Source organism: Oreochromis aureus, linkage group 13, assembly GCF_013358895.1.
Source record: "Oreochromis aureus strain Israel breed Guangdong linkage group 13, ZZ_aureus, whole genome shotgun sequence".
NCBI lineage: Eukaryota > Metazoa > Chordata > Actinopteri > Cichliformes > Cichlidae > Oreochromis > Oreochromis aureus.
Genome location: NC_052954.1, coordinates 10033262 through 10057001, shown reverse-complemented (window position 1 = coordinate 10057001; position 23740 = coordinate 10033262). Strand labels below are relative to the sequence as shown.

At 42.4% G+C, this 23740-nt stretch overlaps 2 protein-coding genes across 3 annotated transcripts; both read left to right on the top strand.

Moving 5' to 3' along the window:
• Positions 1-322: 322 nt before the first annotated feature.
• mypn (myopalladin) lies at positions 323-17697 on the top strand. 2 transcript variants are annotated; one of them, XM_031737947.2, is made up of 21 exons: positions 323-461; positions 2553-3632; positions 6787-6962; positions 7061-7112; positions 7208-7676; positions 7782-7856; positions 7940-8081; positions 9669-9692; positions 10077-10193; positions 10284-11049; positions 11735-12808; positions 12900-13032; positions 13731-13808; positions 14560-14781; positions 14866-15015; positions 15104-15183; positions 15447-15573; positions 15663-15870; positions 15945-16110; positions 16348-16481; positions 16583-17697. In XM_031737947.2, exons 2-21 carry the CDS (start codon positions 2557-2559, stop codon positions 16759-16761), a joined length of 5448 nt encoding a protein of 1815 aa, XP_031593807.1. In that variant the 5' UTR covers positions 323-461; positions 2553-2556; the 3' UTR covers positions 16762-17697. The 2 variants fall into 2 exon arrangements, with proteins under 2 accessions (XP_031593807.1, XP_031593808.1); XM_031737948.2 differs by lacking the exon at positions 13731-13808.
• Positions 17698-21074: 3377 nt separating this feature from the next.
• atoh7 (atonal bHLH transcription factor 7) lies at positions 21075-21506 on the top strand. Its single transcript, XM_031737928.1, has one exon. The coding sequence runs from the start codon at positions 21075-21077 to the stop codon at positions 21504-21506; it is 432 nt and encodes a 143-aa protein (XP_031593788.1).
• Positions 21507-23740: the final 2234 nt, after the last annotated feature.

The following is a 23740-nucleotide window of genomic DNA, read 5'->3' as shown; positions in this document are numbered from 1 at the left end:
GATTTTATCTGCTCATCTGCAGGGTTCACACGTGTGTGTGTGTGTGTGTGTGAGTGTGAGAGAGAGGTTCACCAAGGGGCTTCTAATTCTGCAGTACGGAGGTCTGCGATGAACCACAGGAGGAGGAATCCCTTTACAGCACAGCCCCCCATGACCAATAAGGAGGGACACCACCCAGCCACATGGGCAAGGCCTCCCCCAAAATAACCTGCCACTATTGCACTGACAAATGTTGCTACTTTTACTGGTGACAGGTTACCGTAGCTGCCTGGCTCCACATTTTCCTGTAAACTTCAAGGTTAATTCTCAGCAAGAAAAGCGGGAACGCCGAGCAGCTGCCGGTGTCTGAGATTTTGCCGGGTGGCAGGAGCCAGAAGACTGGAATCGGCCCCCTTACAGCACAGGTGCACTCTGAGGATTTACTAGTCCTTCCACAGGGGCCAGCTGGGTTTATTCTGAAGGTAAAAAACACACCAGCCCCTAATTTAATTGTTCATGCGTCTCGTTGACGGTCTTTTGGCATCAGCCTCAGATGCTGTGTATAGCCTCAGAAACACTGACACTGACCCTCAGACAAGCTTTAATCTGTTTCTGTTTGGACCATACGCTCCTGTTTAATTCAATGAGCTTAACCTGTGTGGACTGTTGTGTTTAGTCAGGGGGTCTGTTCATGTGTGTCATCTCACTCAGCAGTGCCACATTTATGATAATTATAGTAGTGTTTGTGTAACTTGATTAATGATCAAACTCATGATAGCAAGAGCCCACAGGTGCATTGCTGCTGCTTTTCTTTTCTTTTTTTTCTTTTTGTTGATTTCCCTTCAGTAAACTGACCCCTCGCTATTATTAGATATGACTTGGTAGGCTTGGAGCCTGTTTGCAAAGGATAAATGTACACAACAGCTGCAGCTTCAGGTCTGTTGGAAGGGCATCGCTGTCTCTCCTAATTGCACTGATTTGAGTGTCAGTGGCATATGTGTACCCTATCTCATGTCTGCATTCAATAACTTGCTCATGCATGGTGTCAGAAAGCGCTGCAAAATCTAAACCTCATAAAAATGTTGATCTGAGGTGGACGGGGGTAAAAAAGCCTGCCTGTGTCTCTCAGATCTGGTGACAGCACATGAACCTGATGCCTTGTTGCGGCTGAATTTAGGCTAAAATAAAAAGCTATTTTTACTACATATCTCTGCTTTTAACCCCGGCCTCTGCATTCATGTTCTGACTGCGTGCCAAATATTTCACAAGGGATTGTTCAAACAAAACTGCAGTAGCGAGAGTTATAGCTCAGATACTTGTCACTGTATAGTTTTTACTAACACCTTAACACACGACGCAAACAGAAAAGTAGAAAGCATTGAAACAAGACGTCTGCTTTAAATTGATTTAACGCACTTCTGAACATAAAGATCTGATAAACCCGTCAGTGACTTAAAGAACCATGAATGATTTCTCAGATTTACTGTTTACTCGCTGGGAATCCAGTTAGTTTCTTGATAAACTGTTAACTCAGTGTCATTAATTAGTGGAAATAGAAAATTTAATAGCTATCACTATCTAACAAAAGTCAAAAGAGAAACAGTTAATTTTCATGTTTTGGCATCTTTTGATTGAGATAGAATAAAATAAAACTGTAAATCAAAGATATATATGTCATATATACTGTTTATTAAACATGGCCAAAGTTACTGAAATAAGTAATCACTATGAGTCCAAACACTCATGCTTCCAGTTGCTTTAAAAGCATTCAGTTTCAGATAGTGGCCAGAGTGCCTGAGATAACCATAAGAATATACTCCTCTCTGACGTCATACTGAGTCACTTGTAGAAAAAAAAAAACCTGTCTGAAACAGAGCGTGATGAGGGGCAGCGAATCAGAAAGTTGGATTAAATAAAGAAGGACAGGAGTGAAAATGCCTTGTTTCAAACAGAAGGGGAATTGAGGGGCTATACCGAGGCGCCTTATAAGATCAATGACATGTGAAAAATCCCAAGCTACTCCATTTTTGTCCAAGAATTAAAATATGGAGTTGGAAATGAGCCACTATAATATATTTTTGTCGCAGATTTTAATCAGGACTGGATTTGTTTGTACTTAAGGAGTTATTCTGAACTTTATATTGGCAGACAATTGAGCGCTGATTGTCAAACAGCAACTTTTCTAAATGTTTGACGTCAGCAAATTCATGTTTTGCATTAGTTTGTCCTCAGGAGTTAGATTTCTATGCACAGCTGTTTAAATCTTTTCAATCTCAGATCACACAGGATGGGTGATCACACCACTGACTGCATTAAGATAGAAGCTGATCACATCAAAATGTATTTGTTTGTGACATTTCACTCTGCTGACATTCACTGATTTACATTCATGTGGATCAGCTACACACAAGTGTGCAGGGGGTCTCGTTTCTTTCACATTTGTTAATGACTTATTTAAGAGGTGGGGCAGGAAATTATTCTATAAACCTGCAGAGGATCACAGTAAGCCCAAAAGCCTACATGAATATTTTTACTTACATACTTTTTTAAATTAAATCTTGTGTTTATTTTAGCAACATGCAAGAGAACAGCATTGACCAGCCACCGTCGCTGTCGCAGCTGTTAAGGGAGAGTTACCTGGCAGAGGCCAGAGCCCAGCAGCGCCACAGCGAGATGAGCCGCTCAGACGCTTCGTCCTCACGCATTCAGATCTACGGGTCACTGAAAGGCAAGGCGGAGGACACTATTGGTCACAGTGACCCCCAGTTTCCAGACCTTTCAGCCTTCCTCAGCCAGGAGGAACTGGATAAGAGCGTGAACCTGGCCCGCCAGGCCATCGGACACGAGCCTCGTGAGGAGAGGGCAGAGGTCAAAGCCTCTGTCACGCCATCTACCCCGTCCAGCATCTCCTCACCCTCAGTTTCTTCATCCACACCCAGTTCTATTCCCATCTCTAACCCCTCTAATGCTCCTTCTGCTTCCCCCTCAACTGTGCCCCTCACTCAGCTGGCCCCAGAAACTTTCACATCTGACAGAAAGATGCACAAAGCATCCACACGGCAGGACAATGTGATCAGGAACAGCAGGGACTTTGGTGAAGGATTCCAAGACTATAACAGGTCAGCAAGAAATGCCCCTTACGGTGTGGAGACCCAGTCCAAGAAGGAGTTCCTCAATAAGGCAGCTGACTTCATTGAGGAGCTGTCCTCTCTGTTCAAGGCCAACAGCTCCAAACGGATACGCCCGAGAGCCTGCAAAGCCCACAGGAGCAGGATCCCAAACAAGAGCCAGAACGATGGGACAGCTTATCCCCTCGTCTCTGACAACCGGGAGCGCGCAGTCATGTCCATGGAGGTGGAGAAGGAGACACCCAGCCCTCCCGTTACACACCAACCAGTTGCCCAGCTGGCTTCTGAGACAGGACATGTGGAGTTTCAGGACTGCTCGATTACTGAGGAGCACCAGTGTGACTCTGTGCTCCAGGAGGCGGAGGAAGAGCCTCAAAGCTTTGCCTTAACAGAAACTCCATATCCAGCAGAGCCTGTGTGTGAACCGCCTCGCTTCATCCAGAAACTGAAAAGCAGGGAGGTTTCTGAGGGCACCAAGGTCCGGTTGGACTGCATTGTTAGAGGACTCCCTCTGCCTGAAGTCCGGTAAGTTCATTAAGTTATTCTTTGTTTTGCAGGACACAGTGTCTGTCTCAGACTCTACACATTTTTTTCAAATGCAGTGTTTGTAAAAGCTCAATGTGCTGTTGGTTTTCCTCAACAGAAGCATCCCAGTGGACTTTAGAGCACGCACAAGGGTCTAATTCAGCTGAACGATTTTGTTTGAGTAGTGAGTACATAGAATGAGAACACAAAGGATACAATGTTACTTTGTACTTCTTCTTCACTACTGTTCAGAAGCAAATATCAAACTTTCTATTCCACTACATTTATTTTGCAGCATTAGGTTAGTGATTTGGTATTTTGAAGTTGAAATTTTTACATAAAAATATATCTTAAGCTTTTACTGCACAATATAATGATTTTTAAAAATGTAACCGTATTTAAGTATTGCAACAGACATTTATTAAAAAAGTAAAAGTTTTGGGGTTTTTTCTGCAGCCCTAATCCTCTTCAGCTAACCTTCATTTATATGGAGAAAAGCTACTTTCGGCTGTTCCTTCTCCACAAGGGGTCATCATGGTGAAGAAAAAACAATTTAATATGTTATTTTTTATATATATATACTTTATTTGGTAGATGAAATAATAAATTAATGGTATCCACATGCTTTTTAAACACTGCACACAGTTATGCATATGCATGCTAGAGTCCAGCACTGGATAATATTAACATTTCATACATGTAATGGTATTGGCACCTATGTATGTAACAATGAAATGTCCTGATCAGCATGTATAACTCTGTATTCTTTGCTGATCAAATGCAAAAGATGAAAATGATCTTTTCTGATGTGATTTATATATTTATTTTAAAAGACATATTTTGGTTACCTGTCATCAGACCCCGTCTCTAAATTACAAAGTCATTTAGGTTGTAACTCTGGATGAATGACGCGGAGGTTTATTCGGAGATGCAGACAGAAGTGACATGTGATGATGGCCGACAGCTGATTCTGAACCGTATGAGTGAGCGTTTGTGTCAATTTATGTGTCGTCAGGGGAGTAAATGATAACCGCGCGAGGCTTTCTCCTTTTAAGATGAGCAGTCATACAAATTATAAATCATCAAAAACTACACTGAAAATAAAAAGGCTAGAATTTAAGAACAATTTACACCTTTTACCACATTCAGTTAAAGGCCTCCTGTAACAAAAGTTTAGACATTTTTAAAGAGGCGTCATAATAATATTTGTCACATGGTGTTTTCATGGCTGTTTTGTTTGACCTGTTATATGTGAATAGTATGTGAGCAGCTTTAACCCGCTGAGGTGTCTGACTATAGGGGGCATGGGCTTGTTAGCCCCGCTGCACATTGTTGAGCCACTACCTTATACTTGTCCAGGGAGAATGTAGCTCTCAGCCATTTTTAGACTGGGCTGGCAATGTGAGCTGCAGTCGTGTCTGATAATGGAACTGAGCTCTTGACAGAAGTGTGAAGACTTTGGTAAGATGATTTACAGTTTCTCCTGAGTGGATATTTTTATATGTTTTGTTGTGTGTGCCCCAGTGTCTCACAGATGTACATTTCTGAAGATCTGAGGTGTTTTTTAACAGTTTCTACTTACAAGTCTACTTTCTGTGTTAACACAGAGCTCATTTAATTAAGTGTGTTTATGTCTGACGTCGTGTCTGAATTAAATGAGTCAAAATGGAGTTGTGAGGCTTATATTTTCCATCAGTTTTCAGTGGTGTGTTCTCTCTGATATGTCAGGTTGTAGCATTGTGTGGATCCTGAGTCTATGTTTAGCTTTGTGCGTATGTGGTTATGTCAGCCAGTCAGAGACCCCGGGGCTCATGAGGGAATCTCCTCTCTCGTTCTGATCTTCAGAGGGAAAATATCCCAGACAGGTGCAGAAAGCAAGGGTTTTTGGCCCACAGACAAGCCACCTCCTCTGCCACTCATGCTTTCAATTTAGACTCTTACTCACTGAGAGTGACAAAGCTCGGCTCAGACAGGACACAGGCAGTACACATTCCAGCCAGTCCTGCATTTGAAAATCGGGAACATCCCTTTAGCACGGGTTTGTGTTTTCGCCCTCTGGAAATCTTCCACTACAGCGGCGGGGGACATCAGAGCCTGCATACTGAACAGAAAAAGTGAAGCAGATGATCCATAATCTCAGTGTAATCGCTTTGATATGAATTATGACTATGTGGTGACGTGTTTCCAGAGAGCAACACATCAGCTCCCCATTCCTCTTCGTTTATTGGCTCGATTTTATAAAGCATCAGTGCCTCATTTCCTCAAAATAGATGTATGCTGACACAGAGGCTGCTGCATATGTTGCTGGCCAGCACGGGGAAGAAGTTAGAGGAAGAAGTTATTATAGTTTTACAATGACAAAAAAATAGACTGTTGCCAAGTACAGCTCCTGTCTGCATGGCTCTAAGAAGGTTATGCAGTACTAGTTGTGCTGGAAGGGTTTTCTGCCATTTTTTTAAAGTTTTACATTTGTTAAAATATTTTTTTTTGCTATTTAATAACATAAAATTTTAAACTGCAGTACTGATGATTGGCTTTGGGACTCAGCCCTGGTGTAAGCTGCCTTGCATCTAAGCACCTCTCTCATCAAGTCATAAACAAATTAAAAAAAGTCATATTTGGTTGCTTTTCATTTACTTTAACTCGTTGATGTTGAAGTAAATGATGCTAACTGTTTTGTGCTCCTTGTCATGACAACATCAGCAGTGAATAGAAACAGCGTTTGAAGTGGCACAGCAAGCTGCTGCTTCTTCTCTTACAGGGAAAAGGATAGGGCTTGCTCGTCAAAACATTTCCCTCCAGGCCTGCATAACTCTGCTGAATGCTACCGAGCCAGAAACACAACTTGGGAAGTGGGAAAGAGGCCAGGCTGGTAGAAACAGTGTCAGCAGGTTAATAAAAAAGAAATCAAACTAAAGTGGGTTTAGAACAAAAATGAACGTGACTAAAATGGAAACAGATGTATTTACTTCTACTAGAAAAAAAAATCAAGTTAAAGAAAAATCTGAATGAACGGAGAAACGCACCAAATTTAAAGCTCGCTGGGATTGTCCTGTAATGATTGGCTTTGTTGGCCAAAAAGAAACAAAAGAAAACTGTCACAGAGATGGAAGAAACTCACTGCTGATCAGTTTATCTTGTTTTTCTTTGATAGGTGGTTCTGTGAGGGAAAGGAGCTGGAGAACAGCCCTGACATTCAAATCATCACCAATGGTGAGCAGCACTCTTTGATTATTGCAGAGGCATTCGAGGAGGATACCGGGCGCTACTCGTGCTTTGCGTCTAACTGCTACGGTACCGACTCCACGTCAGCTGAGATCTACGTAGAAGGTGATCGCTTCTTTTCTCTTTTTTTCCTCTTTTTGACACCTTAATATGCCGCACTGCAACTTCTTTATTGATACACACCTTCCTGTTCAATCCTACAGGTGCCTCATCTTCCGATTCTGATGTGGAACCGCACTTTGAACATGTAGCCCAGTGAGTTCCTGCCCCATTGTCGTTATCGTCACCCACCAACAAGAGTTATCAACACTAAATGAAACAAACACTTCTTTCTTTTGTGATTTTTAAAGGCTGCAGAGAAACCAACCAAAGTCATCCCCATCTTTACCGTCATCTTTAAACGAAACCTTCCCTCCAGAGGAGGAGGAGAGCGTGTCATCCCAGCCTGCAGCGGCCCCCGAGGAACCACCAGAGGAGCAGCTCTCGCCTCCAGTTTCTGCTCAAACAGCATCTGAACCTCTTCTACCAATCCGGACATCTGCTGCTATACTTCCAGTCTCAGAGTTATCAGAAGAATCTGTGGCATCAGCAGCACATCCTGCTCAGGAGGAAACATCTGTGCTGTCTGTGCAGGTGTTTCCTGTTTCAACAGGTGATTCAGAACTTACAGAAGCCCAAGGGGTGTCAGCATCTGTCCCAGTCATATCTACTCCACAGCTGCAACACACGGCTTCAACAACAGCCACGTCACAGCCTTTAAACTCAGTATCGTCTGTGGTGCCTGTCCTGTCACCTCCAGCACAAACACCCCAGCCTGAGGTAGAATACCTCAAAGGTTTTCCTTTCACTACATATTCTTTATTTTAGTTTAAGTTTATATAATTTGATCCATGAATCCTTTTTTGGACTTTTTTTCATCTTCAGAGTCCAACTCCCGACCACAGCTCTCCACAGGGATTAAACGGGCAACCCATTATGGCTGCCCCTGTCTTCACGAAGGTAACATTTCTCTCAGAACGAGGCTGCTCTGTATAATACTGCCTGTTAAGTGATTTAACTTTAAGCTGGTTTTGTTCCATCAGAGCCTACAGGACCTCATTGCATCAGAAGGCCAGCTGGTGGTGCTAGAGTGTCGCGTGAAAGGGGTGCCGTCACCTCGAGTGGACTGGTACAGAGAAGGAAAAATCATAGAGGACTCGCCTGATTTCAGGATCCTGCAGAAAAGTAAGCTCTGTTGCCCCTTTGCTGTCATACAGAATGCACAGTTTCAAATGTAACTTGTTTTTCCTTTGTGCGGCATTAAACAAAAAAAATAAATCATAAGTAAGTTGCAAAAAGTCTTTGCAAAAGTCTGAAGTTTCTCCATATTTCTTTAGATTTTTCTGGGAAAATGGGAAATAGAGTGATTTACTGAAACATACAAATATATATGGAAACAAACTATGTAAAGAAAAACAGAGGGGTCACTTTTTGTGCTGCTCTGTGCTAAGATGATCCCACAATATTGAGTTTGAGGCTCTGGGGAGGCCGATCCATGACTGATTTTCTAGCCAGGTGTGCTTTTACTACATTGGCAGTGTGTTTAGGATTTTTGTCATGCTGAAAAATGAAGCCGGTGCCTATCAGAGGATTTCCAGAAGATTGCAGGGTGGATCAGGCTCTGTCGGTGCTTTTTAGCATTTGTAGTTTCATCAGTTTTGACAGGCTCTCCAACACCACTGACCGAAATGCAGCTGCAAACAATGACAGAGCCTTGGCCGTGTTTTACAGATGGCTGTAGACAATCACTCTTGTACTTCAAGATGTCCTCCACATAATTTGGCAAATATTTGACTTTCAAATTTGGATCCATCACTCCATAATACCCGTTGTCACAAATTTTCACACCAGTTCTTGTGTAATCTGGCAAACCTCAGCCTGTTTCCCTTCCTTGAAAATGGATTTTTGATAATAGATGGATCAAGAGCCAAATGTATTTCTCAGGTCTTATGTCAGGTCTTTGCTGGACTTTCTGACTTTCCTATCCCATTCAGCTGCTTTAGATAGTTGTTTTTTTTCTTTCAATTCTTTTGTCCTCTACTTGTCTAGGTTCCTCAAATTTTCAAGAACATAATGCATACAATGTCAAGTCATTTCAAGTTTTCGACTTCTAGCTCTTTGGAAATGACTGTTGGTTTGTGGACAGGCTGCTAGTAACAAGAAGTGCTTAAAAATGCTATTTAAAATTGATTACTTGCTAAGTTATCTGTTACGGGTAAACACAAAACTGGTTCATCCCTTGAGTTAGGTACCTTTTTATGCTTGAATGATTCATAGGTCAGCGTTAAACGACTTTACAAACCTAAAAACAGTTTTGACTTCTTCTGAAAACAGTCAGGTACAAGGACTGGACTGAAAATGGATGAATACGTAGCCAATGTCCAAAGAAAAACTTTGAAATACCTTCAGAAAGCCTGGAGAAGTATTGCTTAAGATTACTTACAAGAATATTACAAGAATGTCTGCCTCTTTAGAAGCAAAATATAAAGAAATGAGGGGTGAGTCAAGACATTTGCACAGTACTGTATTAAAAAAATGTCCAAGGGTTAATTTTATGAGCTCCAGGTCCTAAATCTTTATATTGCATTAACAGATTTTAAAGCTCAGATTGTGTATACATTTATACGTCTCTGTATGTGGAATTCACCAGCATGAGTATTTAAATATTTTGGAAATGATTGCTAATAATGAGTCTCCAAAAAATTCATTAACAATAACATGAGCTTCTCCCCCCTGGTTTCATAATGATTTTGATACTTGCTTCTATTTCAGAGCCCAGATCTCCAGCTGAATCAGGTACATATTTCATTCAGTCTGTCAAAAATACAAGTGTTGAATGCACCATAGCAGCTGCCTGCCTGCCTGTATACGATGCTGCAGTGTGTACATATTCCTCTGTTGAAGTGTTTATAGTCCTTGGCTCAAGCTCCTGTTCTTCCCCTGTACATAAGCCAGGGCTGCTTTTCCTTGAATCTGGACCATATAAGGTAGCCTCCCATCCTGTGTCTAATCACCGTTGCAGATCACTTCAAACAGCCTTAGCTGCACGTAGATTCTCACTGCTGAAACAAGAGTCATGTATCTTTCTTTTCTGCACTTAAACACGTTGAGAAATCGCTGGGGTGCAGCTATAGAATATCCGACTTGATTGCATGACACTTTTTTTCTCTTTACCTCTAGAGGAAATATGCACTTTGGTCATTGCTGAGGTCTTTCCTGAAGATTCGGGGGTGTTCACATGTACAGCAAACAACAAGTATGGAACCGTGTCTAGCAGTGCTGCACTCAGGGTCAAAGGTAACACCTCTCTTTGGCTTTAAAAGTCAACAGCTTTCACATTTCTATCCTTATTGAAATTTCTGTATGTGTGTTGCTGGTTGTCCTCAGGCAATGGCAGTAACAGCAACCATGTGAGGTCTTCAAGCAGTTTAATAGTGGAGCCCAGTCAAGTTCAAGAACTTTCCCCATCAGCTCCCGCTGTAAAGCCTCAACCAGAGGTTGTTATAACCAGCAGTATTAAGCCGCACTCCAGCACCATTCGTCTTGACCCACTCGTCTCTAGCACCTTACGCCTGGACCCCTTAAACACTAGCAGCCTTCGTCTAGACCCCCACAACTCTAGCATGTTACGTCCAGACCCCCTCCGCACCAGCCTGCCCAATCTGGAGCCCTCCAGCCTGAGCAGCAGCTCCTGCTTGAACTCTCACAGCACCAGCACCCCAAATTTAGATCCTCTCTCACACAAGGACCTTCTTGGATCCAGTGGAGCACAGGGTGCCAGAAAAATTTTCTCATATCCGAAATCCTTTACTTCTCCATCTGCAGCTGAGACTTCAGCACAGCAGGAGTTGTCCAGATCTTCAGCGACATCTCCTGACATCAGTTCCAAAGTTAAGGGGACCCCAGCCCATCAGAACGGGAGCCCTGTTGTGGTTCCCTTACCTGATCCTCCACCCAACTCCTGCCTAAAGACAGGCAACCTTACAAACCACAAAGACTCACGAACCAACTCCAGAGCAGGCCGACGTGTGCACTTCAAACTGCCTGAGGATGACGAGGATGAGCAAAGTGACACATCTAGTCCCTTTGATGAAGACATCACTGAGGCATCAGTCAGCAAAGAACCACCACCAGTGCTGGCTAAACCTAAACTGTGAGTAGAGCAAAAAGAAAGCAACAACACTTTGCTGAATTTTGAAAAAGTGCGTTGTTGGCAACAGTACATGATGAAAAAAAACCATGCGCTCAGATGGAGATTTTGTACACGATTTACCCAAATTCGGTCAAACTTTGAAGTCTGTGTTGAAGCGTGTTTGATGGGCTGTATTATGAAACAAGCAAATGAAGAGGTGGGTGGTTCCTCCTCCACTTGCTCAGATAGCAGCTCTAATCATTTCAGTTCATAAATGAATGCATGCGGACTTCAAATGTGGACCTTCAGACTTTCTAAGACAAAGGATGGCGTTTTCTATTTGTAAGTTTGCTTCTGTGCATTTGTGTTGATTTGTTACTTCTAATAATGCTGTAAATCACATCCTGTTCTGTGATGTAGCTTTTCTTTTTCTTCACAGGCTAAAACACAGATAAACATGACAAATAGTGATGTATAATTTATTGTGAGCCAATTTGCAGTCATTTTATGGTTACAAAAGAAGCAAACATTTTGTTTTCACTGAAAGCTCAGTGTATCTAAAGCTCGGTCTGTGTTGTTTATGGGCTGCTTGTTGGTAGTCCATAAAAGGGCAGAGTATTCTGCTGGATGCTGGATGCACTGAGCCTCTCTCGTCTTCACCATGTATAGTTTTGGTTCTTTGATTTTGTGTCTGCTTGATCAACAGGGACCCAGCTCAGCTCCAGATCCTGCACAACCAGGTCCTCATGGAGCAGCAGCAGGAGACTGAACCACAAACGCAAACCTCCATCCAGCCTCAGTCTCACCCACCGTACCAGATCCAAATCCAGCCCGGAGTCCAGACCTCCCCTGAAGCTCCACTGTGGTCTCCAAGAATACCGCACGTGCCACCTTTACATACTACAACAGCCCTTCAGCAAACCCCCTACTCAACACCTCCAGTGACCACCACCCCACATGCTCCAGGATCAATGTCTGCTGCAGCGCTCAACACCACCTTTTCACCTGTTCCTAACACTTCCCAAGCTTCCCTTTTGAGCTCTCCTCCTTCACTTCCTCAGCATATGAAATCCTCACTGGTGACCTCCCCTCCACCTGCCCCACAGCTAAACTCCGCCCCTTCTCTCAGTACAGCACCCGTAACCCAGATGAACACCATCCATGCCTCCCATATTAACCTGTCCCCTGCATCTTTTGCCAAAACTGCACCCACAGCCCAGTTTTATTCTCCGCCTGCACCAAAGCTCAACACGGTCCCTACAAATGCGACCCCAGCCTTACAGCAGATCACGTCCCCGGCTCCTCTTCTAAGAAGCACCCACGCCTCCCTCATGAATCTCACACCTACCTCCCACTCCTTCAACTACGTCCGACCTAAAGAGTTTGTAGCCGCTCAGACCCTCTCACCGGTCAGGAGTCCTTCCCCAACAGAGTCACCAGTACCACTATTACATGAGCTGGCTGCTGAGCTCAACTCCTCCGCCGCTAGCTCCCCTATTCTCCTTCCACCCCTCTCCCCACCACCCAGGATTTTCCCCACAAGGGTCCTCAAGTCTCCCACCAGCCCACCGTCTCTCGTATCCTCGCCTACACCGGGGTCAGTGCATAGCTTGTTCGCCCTAAGAGCCCAGTCACCCCCTCATGCTTCTTCTCCCACCTCCAGCAGCTCCACCCCGAGTCCCATCCAAAACCCCGTCGCCTTCCTCAGCTCTGTCCTGCCATCCCTGACCCCAAGCCAGCCCACCAACTCAATGGGCCTGCCCAAGGGAGCTCCGTTAGGGTATGCCGTGTTCGACAAACGACTGCTAATGCGAATGTGAACTGTCACACCTTCTGCCATGTGTTCTGTTTTTTGCCCTCTGTTTACTCAGGCTTCAAAAGAAGGCACTGAAGATCCGCCCTCCGTCAGCTGAAGCCATCCGCGAGAGCAGAGAAATTATCCTCCTCGACATCGAGAAGAAGCTTCGAATTAAAGACGACACCCCACATTTTGTACATCAGCAGGTACTAGGTAGTCTCTGTGGCGTGACTGCCTATTTGTACTGGTGAAGAAAATAGAACGGAGCATCAACAAAAAGATTTTTCTTAGCCCAACGGGTGAATCCGGTGGTTTCTCTCGCCTCCACTGGATCCCTGCTCATCGGTTTAAAGTATTAGTATGTGATCAATAATTACAATAGAGTTTTTCATACTTTTAAAGATCATATTTTATCGAGTATTAACCAGTGACTGTGCTGCATTCTCACATCTCCGTCAACAAAATGTTTTTGTTGATGGGGACATTTATACGAAACCTCATTTCCAAAAAAACAACAATTGTGATGCAGTGTAAAATGCAAATGTAGCTAATCCGCTGATCATTAAACCCTTTATTTAAGACGACACATCAAATGTTTAAACTTTCAAATACTGTTATATATCGTCCCTTTTTAAATGAAATATAGGGTTTACATGATTTTCGAAGCATTACATTGTGTTTTTATTTTTGCACAGCATTCCAGTGTTTTTGGAAATGATGAATACAGAGCAGTGCAATCATTGCCTCCCCCAGTCATTAACTGTCATTCATCTTCTGGCGTCAGTGTAGCCTAACAACCTCTGCATGCTAATAATAACAGCTTGTGCGTTATTCCATCACTCTGTGTTTGTATGTAGGGTTTGTGCGTCTTTGGTGTTCTTCATCCATCCCTGTCCTTTCATAGAAGCTGAGTAATGAGGGGAAAACAGCGAGCAGGCCCCTTGGACCAAACATTGCCGCTACTGTCATTAACTATGATGAGGTACACGGACCCGACCCAAGCACTGCTTTGCTCGAGGCTGTATGGGTTATACTTCTGTTTCAGACTGAGATCACACAACTTAGGATTCTGTCATCTACTTATCTAGTTTCCTTAATATCTCTAATCCAGCATTCACACTTCTGTTAACTAATACAGAGCATAACCTGCACGAATGATAATAATAATAATAATAATAATAATTGAATTAAATCGAATTAAAGGGGTTCAAATTCAAAGATTCAAGATATAGTTTTCCTGTATTGGAAAACTATATTTTGCAGCCATGTCTTCATGAGTTTAAAAAAAATTCCTTCCTCAGTGTTTCCTCAGTAACACTTTTACTTTTAAAAACATACATATTACCATGAAATTTCACACATCTCCTGTTAAACACACAAAGAAGTCCATTTTTTCAGCTCATCTTCCTCTGTTCTCTGTTTTACCCTCAGTTTTTGTGATTAGGTTAGATAAGCCTTTTTATTTAGCTTAGGTGTTTTTTTGTTTTTTAACCTATCAGCAGTGGTACTCCCAGATGCTACTGTGTGGTCTTTCAACAACTGGTTTAAAGTCTGCATCCTTATTTATGAGGTTTGAGTTTTGAGATGCACGTTGTCTCATGTTGCCGATTACTGCAAACCTCTCTTATCTCCCTGAGTTGTGGTTTCTGTGTATCAGGTGTGCATGTTACTGTAGCCATTTGCAGCAGTACGACTGTTCTAACTATATGTATGTCGTGCTTCTCCTCCACTAGGAGTATAAAGTGTCCAGTTTTGAGCAAAGGTTAATGAGCGAGATCGAGTTCCGCCTGGAGAGGACGCCGGTGGAGGAGTCGGACGACGAGGTGCAGCACGATGACGTTCCCACGGGAAAATGCATTGCACCCATATTTGATAAGAAACTAAAGAACTTCAGGGCCATGGAGGGAGTGCCTGTAACTTTCTCATGTAAAGTAGTAGGAATCCCGCCACCAAAGGTGAGAGGTCAACAGCTGGGCTATGCAAAAACATCTCTGACTTTGACCTCAGATTTTGTCATTCACACCTGTGGCTCTCATCAGGTTTACTGGTTTAAGGATGGCAAGCAGATCCTGAAGAAGAATGTCCATTACAAGAAGATAAGAGAGGGAGACGGGACCTGTGCTTTACACATAGAATCCACGACCAATGACGATGATGGAAATTACACCATCATGGCAGCCAATCCACAGGTGAAACTTCTGACTTATATCCTCTTCATGTTATCAGCACCTTGTTCTAGCTGCTCGAGCTGAGCTTTGATATTTCGCTAATCACCAGGGACGAATCAGCTGCTCAGGTCATTTAATAGTCCAAACGGGACCTCCCCGAAACCGAATGACACCCATTCATGCTCAGAGGTGAGTGTGCAGGGTGAACAGGCAAATATTGATTATCCTCCCTGATAGTAATATTGGTTTGGTAACATTTTATAGTCCTTCTGTTTAGCATTTGAAAGGAACATGTAAACTCTATTTCTCAGAAATATTCCTATAAAAGTAAACGTAGTGTTATTGATATTCTGGGATCTTGTGCAGCTATCTATTCTTAGTGGCCATTTACAAAACCAAGTGGATTCATGTGTGTATCCTATAACATGCTGTGATCGCCTCCACGTTTTCAGGGTGCGAAACCGCATACAGGAAGTTGAAGGTGAACAAAGTCAGGGGCGCTTTTTTCAACCTCACTTCCTCCAGGCTCCAGGGGACATGATGGCTCATGAGGGAAGACTGTGCAGACTAGACTGTAAGGTAGGCAGGAGGTCCCCGTGTGCCACTGAAGCCAGGAAGAATACTGAGCCTCCTGCTTCCCCATACTGTAACACGTTTCTGTTCTCCAGGTGAGCGGCCTACCCAACCCTGAGCTCATGTGGCTGGTCAATGGGAGGCCCGTTTACCCAGACCTTTACCACAAGATGCTGGTGAGAGAGAACGGCGTCCATTCCTTGGTCATTGACCCTGTCACTCAGAAAGACGCCGGCACATACACCTGCATCGCAAGCAATAAAGCAGGGCAGAGCTCCTTCAGTCTGGAGCTGCAGGTTGTGGGTAAGGAGAATACAATTGGGACTATGAATGGGCAAACCCAATGTGGACATTTCAATTATGTATATTCATTTTAGAAAAGGAAAGGAAGCACCCACCCCAGTTTGTGGAGAAGCTGCAGAACATGGGGATTCCTGAGGGAGCTCCAGTAAGGCTGGAATGTCGCGTTGTGGGTATGCCTCCTCCGGTCATCTTCTGGAAAAAAGACAACGAGACTATTCCCAGAACTAAAGACAGAATCGGGTTAGTAAGAACTCTGACTCCCTCAGACACAGTTTCAGAGCCATGCCTCGATTAGAAATGAATTTAGAAACCTGAGCGGTTAAATTTGGCAACTTTAATTCAGATGTTATACCTGCTTTCCTCTCCTCCTCCTCTGTTAATTTCCTGTCTGTATGTCCAATAAAAAGACACGGCCAAAATCCATATAACAAATCTTTTGAAATTGAATCAAATTTCTCTATCATCTCTCTACCTCAGCATGACCCAGGACGCCACAGGATATGTGTGTCTCCTTATCCAGCCGACAACAAAAGACGATGCAGGCTGGTACACAGTGTCAGCAAAAAACGAGGCTGGAGTCATTTCATGCACCTGCAGACTTGATATATATGGTAAATATTCTGTACAGCTGAGTAGCTATCACTTTTATTAAGAAATCCACGGCATTTTTGGGTACGTCACTCTGTGTAGTAATGCTAGCTACCACCTTTAGCGCAGTGGCATCAGAGCATCCCCGCACCCATGAAGAAAACTCCACGAACAGGAAGTCGATACGCGGCTCTGACGGGCCAGGGGCTCGACATCAAGTCAGTGTTCCCCACGTCGGACACCAGCCCCATCCTGTTCGCCAGCTCCCCACCGGAGGCCACACTGGAGAGTGAAGAACTGTGAGAGCTGGCGCAGGGGGAGGGACCCTCCAAACAGATACTGCGACCTCTCTGAGGAGAGCGATTACCTGAGCAGATTTTGTGTGATGCATTTGAAGTGACGGATTCAGATTAGGACGGCAGAGATTTATTATGTTAAAGATGCAGCACTGATAGCGGGGGTTTGTCACCATTCCTATTTACTCAAGTTATACAACGAGTGTTTCACCTACAGAAAAAAATAACAGATTTGCAAAGTCTTAGCTCATGAGCCATCAGTGGAGTTCAGTTTCATGCGTGAAGTTTTTGAATGAATCTGATTTATTGTCAACATCATACTTGGCTATGATGGCGAGGTTGCTGAAGATCCGTTCTTAATTGTTTGTCCTGTACTCAAGAGTGGTCCTGGCACCATGTATTTGTACTGCAAATCACATATATACCTGTATTGGTAGCAATAGTTTCTTTAAGACTTTATATAGAAAGTAGTTTGTATGTTTTTATTTATAGTATATATTAGACGTTTGAATGTGCCATTTAGATCGGTGTATTTAAATGGCTCTAGGAGGGTGGGGTTCTTCCTTGAGGTTCATCACATTTTGCACCACGTTTTTCATGTGCATGTTTGCCTACGGCTGATGAAGACTACGAAATAACTAAAGAAACACGCAGGCTCTTCTCATAGTCATTATACAGCCATGTTCAGCGCTCACCAGTGGCTTGATTTCAGGTGAGATAATCGATCTGCTTAAAAGCAAACTAAAGTTCAAGAAGTGTTTCCCAGAGGCATGAGTCTGAAAACGATTGAAAATGAGTCACTGACAGTCATGTACTACAAAAGTAGCCATTACTACTGAGCATTCAAGTAAAAAAAAGGCTGCAAGCACACATTCAGCTAATGTAAAATTGCACATTGTAAAATAATTTTCTCCTTCTCAGAATAAAGTTATATTTATTCAAATGGGTGACGTGTTTGCTTTGCTGGAACAGCCTCAACAGCACATAAAAAACATCTTCTCCATTTCCTACTCGGGTCTGTTTGATTACAATTCATATAAATATTTTCATCTAAGAGGGCTTTAAAATCCACTTCTATTTTTTTTGCTTTCACGATTATGAGCCTGTTTTGACTCTGCTCTAATTGGAGCCCTATTAGCTTAAACTGATGCCAAATACAAGGCAAATGGGAAAGCTCAGAAGCCAATTAAGCATTGCTAATCAGTCCAATTATAGAGGATGAGAGTTCAAACAGGCATAAAATTATGTTCACCTTACGTGACCCAATTATACTCGCTGCCTCATCTGACCAGCTGCCCGGCCTACTTGTTAACTGGGTGCTGTGTGTGTGGGTGTTGTAAAGCAGTAAACAATCAAATGTTTGTTTGTTTTTTATTAGATTTTTTAAAAGTTGCATTCGTTACACTTACAGCTCATTTTGTGATGACTATTGCCGTGATGTTTTTTAAAATACGTTAAATCTGATAACTGTTACTGTCTTCATTGCACTGTAACATCAGTGTGCCGAACAGTTTTTTAAGTAACTGTCACAAAATACATTTGATAAGCGCTCACATATGTTTAAGGAGAAGTTTAGCACACAAAGCATTTCCTCTGAAAGTAAGTGTAATCTTATTTAAGCTGCTTGTTTAAGGTAAGGTGGATCCTGATGATAATGAGATTTATTAACTCGATGTAGATTAAACCTGGTCTTACACTTTCGCTTGCACTAAAGCATACGCTTTCTTCCCTAATCTCTATTTCTCTATGAGGAGATCTGGATTTTTGAGGGTGCATGATTCTCTCAGAGCAAACCAATCACTCCTCAGATGTGACATATGGCTTTTGACAGAGGGGCATGGCTGAGCCATCGGTGCTCCGACAAGCCAATCATATGAGGGGTTGCGAAAAAAGAAAAGGGTGGAAGGCACGTAAGGGCAGGGCAACGTCGAGACGAGCCCCTCAGACAAGACAAGCAGCAGCTGGCAAACTGCATCAATCTGTAATCAATTAACCAACTGGTAGATGGGATTACATGCCTAACTGCACAGCTAACCAGTCCATCCCAAAATGACCAGACAGCATCAGCTTGTGTGCTTGACCCAATACCAGAGACGGGCATTATGCTCGGGCTCCGACAGTGATTAATCTTTCATAACCTGCCTCTACACCCAAGCTTTGAGTCTGTCAATACACAGTGGCAGGAGCTGCATGTCCTTCCTGACAAAGAACGACAACAGGAAAAAAAACCTCAACAAAACACAGCAACAGCAGCAAATAAAGAAAAAGGGTTACCATGTAAAAGAGCTGAATTATAAACAAAAGTGCTGAATTCAATGTTTGAATCAAACGCACGAGTCCCTTTTTTTAAGAATACAATCTTATTATGTAAATTAGAGGTGTCAAACATAAGGCCCGGGGGCCAGAGGAAGCCCAGCAATGACTCCAATCGGGCCCTCTGGGCAACTTTGGAAATTGTGAAAGAGGGTGTAGATTTTTAACTTTTAACTGTATTTTCATAAGTTTTACTGCATTTCCTATTGATAAAGACCCCAACTGGCATTCAATAATGAACTGAAATAGTCAAGTAACAGAAAAGTTCTTGTTTTTTACTATGTACTGTAAAAATTTCTGTTTGTTAGTTGTTGTTGTTGTTTTCTCCATGGTAAAAAAAAAACAAAAAGAAAATAAATACAATACAAATGAGATCTACTGTTGCACTTATTTTTCATATATTCAGACATTTGAGTGATTAAATGTTTATTTAAATGTCTTTACACTGACCCACTTAAGATCACAGTGGGCTGTATGTGGCTCACAGTGTGTTATACTGATAAAATTTGGAAGTTTAATATTTGATCCCATACATTTTAGCTGTATTTCATCTCAAAGTAGTTAACTAGAGTACATTAAAACATGTAAGTACAGAGCAAATGTGTAAAAGTGATGAAAACATTGCTATTTTGAAGTCAAATGATGTTTGACTTCAAATGGTGTTTCAGCAGAATAAGTCTGAGTGTCACTGGAACCTGCCGAATGACGGCGTGGGCAGATGGGAAGGACAGACAGACAAATTATTCTGTCTGTCTCATTTTCTCGGCCGACTAAACAGATCAATTATTTATATCGCATGCAGACCCAAGTACATAAAGAACATTAATGCATCCCATACACTCTCATTCATTACCAGCCAAAACACTGATAAAAAGCATTAAAAGAGAACTATAAAAGTCTGCACATCTGAACATAAACTGCTACCACCCCCCCCCCCCCCCACACCCCAAAAAAGTCCTCCACCGGTGCAGTAATCTTTACACCATCTTGCTCCATATTGTTTGAAAGTCATAATCCCCTGATGTGCTGTTAATGTCCCTCAGGTTACAGGCCTCACTTACACTCGCGTTGCCTCGGGCTAATCTCAGATTATGGTTCTCGTCGCACAGAGGGCAATTACATTTTAAATGAAAGCCTTTCTCTCGATGGCTTATGTAACTTAATAATCGCTTTGTAGGCAAGAGTCCATATTTAATTTATATATGAATCGGATATGTTGTAAAGACTGAATCCTGACAGTTAAAGACAACAACGTAAAAGAAATGTTAGACTGCAAAGACTCATTTATGTACAGATTGAAAACTTCCTTTCATGCCTTTAGAGGCTGAGATATAAACTGGATTTTTATGAAATTCCTTTTAAGCAACATTTGTGTTGAAGTTTTAGCTTCTAATACAAGAAATCTATTTTTGCATTTAACTTAATTAGAAGTCCAGCGATTATAGTTTATTAGTATGTTTTACATTAGAGCTTCTACATAACTGAGAAGTACCTACAATCTTAGCCTCTATTAGCTTGTTTGCATCCTCAGCAGTGGTGAGCGGAGCTACCAGATGGTAGACTTTTGGTGTTTGTGACACATGGCTCCGAGTGAAGCCATGGCCAGATAGCCCAGCCCAAGATAATTGGAATTTCATTAAGGTTTTGTTTGTGTGTGCGCTGAGGATGTGTGTGTGTGCCTAGGAGTGGGTGTGGGTGTTTATGAGTCTGCATGGGTGTGTTTTTCTCTATGAGCAATATTGAGGGTGGGGGTGGGGCAGGGGCTCCACCTGCTGCCACCTGTTCGTCTGCTTTGTCTTATAAAAGCTGCCCCAATGTCTCCAGGATCACAGACACCTTGGACTCTTCAGACTGAGCACTCCTTGGAGTTGCAAATACTTGAGACCCCGCACAGGGAAAACCTTGGGAAAACAAATAAATCAAAGCTCTAACACAGAGAAGCACTGAATCTTGAACGTAGGAACCTCTCTGATAAATCTGATTAGTTTGAGTCTTCAATCGAAAACCATGAAGGCCCGTCGACCCAGCTGCACCGACTCTGGATCCGAATCTTCAGAGCTGGACTCCAAGAGCCCGGAGAAGTACGAGACTGCCACGAGGCGCCGGATGGCTGCCAACGCCAGAGAGAGGAAGAGGATGCAGGGCTTGAACACAGCCTTTGATCGCTTACGTAAGGTGGTCCCACAGTGGGGCCAGGACAAGAAGCTGTCCAAGTATGAAACCCTGCAGATGGCCCTCAGCTACATCGTGGCCCTCAACCGGATCCTGACAGACGCCAGGAGGCACACTGGTCCTCACAGGCAGTGGCTGGACCTGCAGTTTGACTGCGTGCAGCCTGAAAACTACTCCTGCCTCATGAGGTACGACTCCGCTACCGGACAGGAGTACATCCACTCATCGCTCTCGTATCAGTTTGACGGGAACGAGGTGCACGCATAAACTGCTCCATCGAGTAGATAATCAGTCATGTTGTTGGATGTGAATGACAATGTGAATCATTTTCCTCCAGTCTAGGAGACAGTAAATACATTTGTATTGCATTATTTTCCTTTTGTATGACAATCAAAGAGGCTTCGGTTTCGGCTTGAAGCCTTTCATTTGTTTTTGCTAGGAAACCCAGCAATGTTGAGCAAGTTGTTGTTCAGAGTATAGCAATGACCGTTAGATTGTACTGAGGATACAGGCAATGTTGTATTTTTTTTAATCGGTTATTTTGATATGGCCCTAAAAAAGCTGTGCAATGTTTGATGGATTATGCAAAAATCACTGTGGTCTTAGATGCATAGCTGATGTCCAGATAACTAAGGTAACTATTTTCCCAAGGTGTAAATGCATGTTTGTAGATTTGAAAAAAAAAGTATGTTATTTTTCAACAGACTTTTTTTTTATTATAGTTTTTCATCAAAAATAAAATTATTTTTTATGAAACTTTATAAGTGTTGTTTTTATTGGTACAGCTACGAGAGGTCTGCTCATTTCCTATTCACACACTCTTTATTGCTATTTAAGTTTGCAAAATATACATATGAAAAAAGGCTAATTTCTGAGTACTTCATACCAAAACTGTGACGTTTAAAGTATAACATTTCCAAAACATATTTCTCTTACTTAGAGAATTCTGTCATTTAAATGCTTATAATGTCACTTTGCATGAGGGATTATCACTGGGAAGAAATAATTTACAGCATGGTTTGTTTTGCACATGTCAAACTCCCTGTAGAAGCGATGCCTCGCTCTGCAGCCTTGGTATTAAATCATCCTTTTGTTTGAAGGTCCTGTGCTTTGAGATAAGACACTTTTACATGACAGGGTGGAAAATAGCCTTAATGTTTGTGATTAATTAGCATCATTTAGCAAGTTGACTCTCAAATTTACTTGATACATAAAGAGTTTTTTTTAAAAGTACAATCATTTAGTTTTGCTACAGGATAGTTTAATGTAAGCAGAGACTATCATCAGCGACTCTTACAGCCACAGGGCTACCCATCTAAATAGCTGTCATGATCATTATGATCATCATCATTATCATAAGCCACTGAAAAGTGATTATTACAGATATGAGTAAGTTTGAACAGTGGCACAAGCCGCAGCAGATCAAGGAAGCCTGCGTGCCAGATCCTACCACCGCTTCAGCAGGGGAGCAGAAATTAAACTCTATTGTGTGGCAGTGGGTGTGCGTAATCGCTCTGTTCAGAGCCAATGAAGCATGAACGCCCATAGCTGGCCCCAAACTCTATCCACATTAAGTTGAAGACATCTACAGCAGTGCTTTAGCTGTAATGTCCAAACACTAACGCATTAAACTCATCTGATTACCCTGCTGTTCTTTTGTGTAGCTGTGTTTGGATTTAAGTGCTTAAGACTTTAATACAAGTGGCTGGTGCTGCGAGAGGCTTGTTATAGCACTAGCAGATGATGCAAAAATTAATAAATGGAAGAGCTAAAAGTGCATAATGGTAACTATTCAGAGGCTGTAAGTGAACCTCCAATTACACTCATTAATTCAGCCACACGTGGTGAACAGTTGGTAACAGAGAATATGCTTGACATGCAATTAATTGATTTCCTTAGCAGAAGTACTCTTTTGGATGATTTGTTAATCAATAGTGACAACAATGTGCTCAGCATGGAAGTAATTGAGAGGGTGAAGCAAACTGTCTTTCAACTGCTGAATTATTCAGCCTTATTCAGCCCATGGCTGTGTGTTTTTTTTATAGGACATTTCCAGCAAATTAACACACAGGACTGTGTAGAGATTCCTACAAAAGAATGAAGTTTATCATTTACCAAAGTCCTTTATGTCATTTCGAAGGATGCGAGTGATGTGGAAGCTACTCTTATTTTGTCACCTCCGCCAAGGACGTGTTTTTGGTAGCAAGCGCGTCGTTCTTTCTGTAAACACGATAGCTCGAAAAGGTTTGAATGAATTTTGATAAAACTTTGTAGGGGTGTAGAGTGAGGTCATGTTAACAGTCCATTAAAATATAGCTTACACCCACCAAGGGCTTCAAAGTCAGCTTAATGATTTATTGGTCAAAAATGGACCAAAAAGCCTTATAACTTATAAACTAGGATTCTTACAAGTATGGTGTGTACTGTCAACATGTAGAATTTACTGTATAAAGATTTCACATTTGACCTCTGACCTCTCCTTCAAGGTCAACAAATTAAAT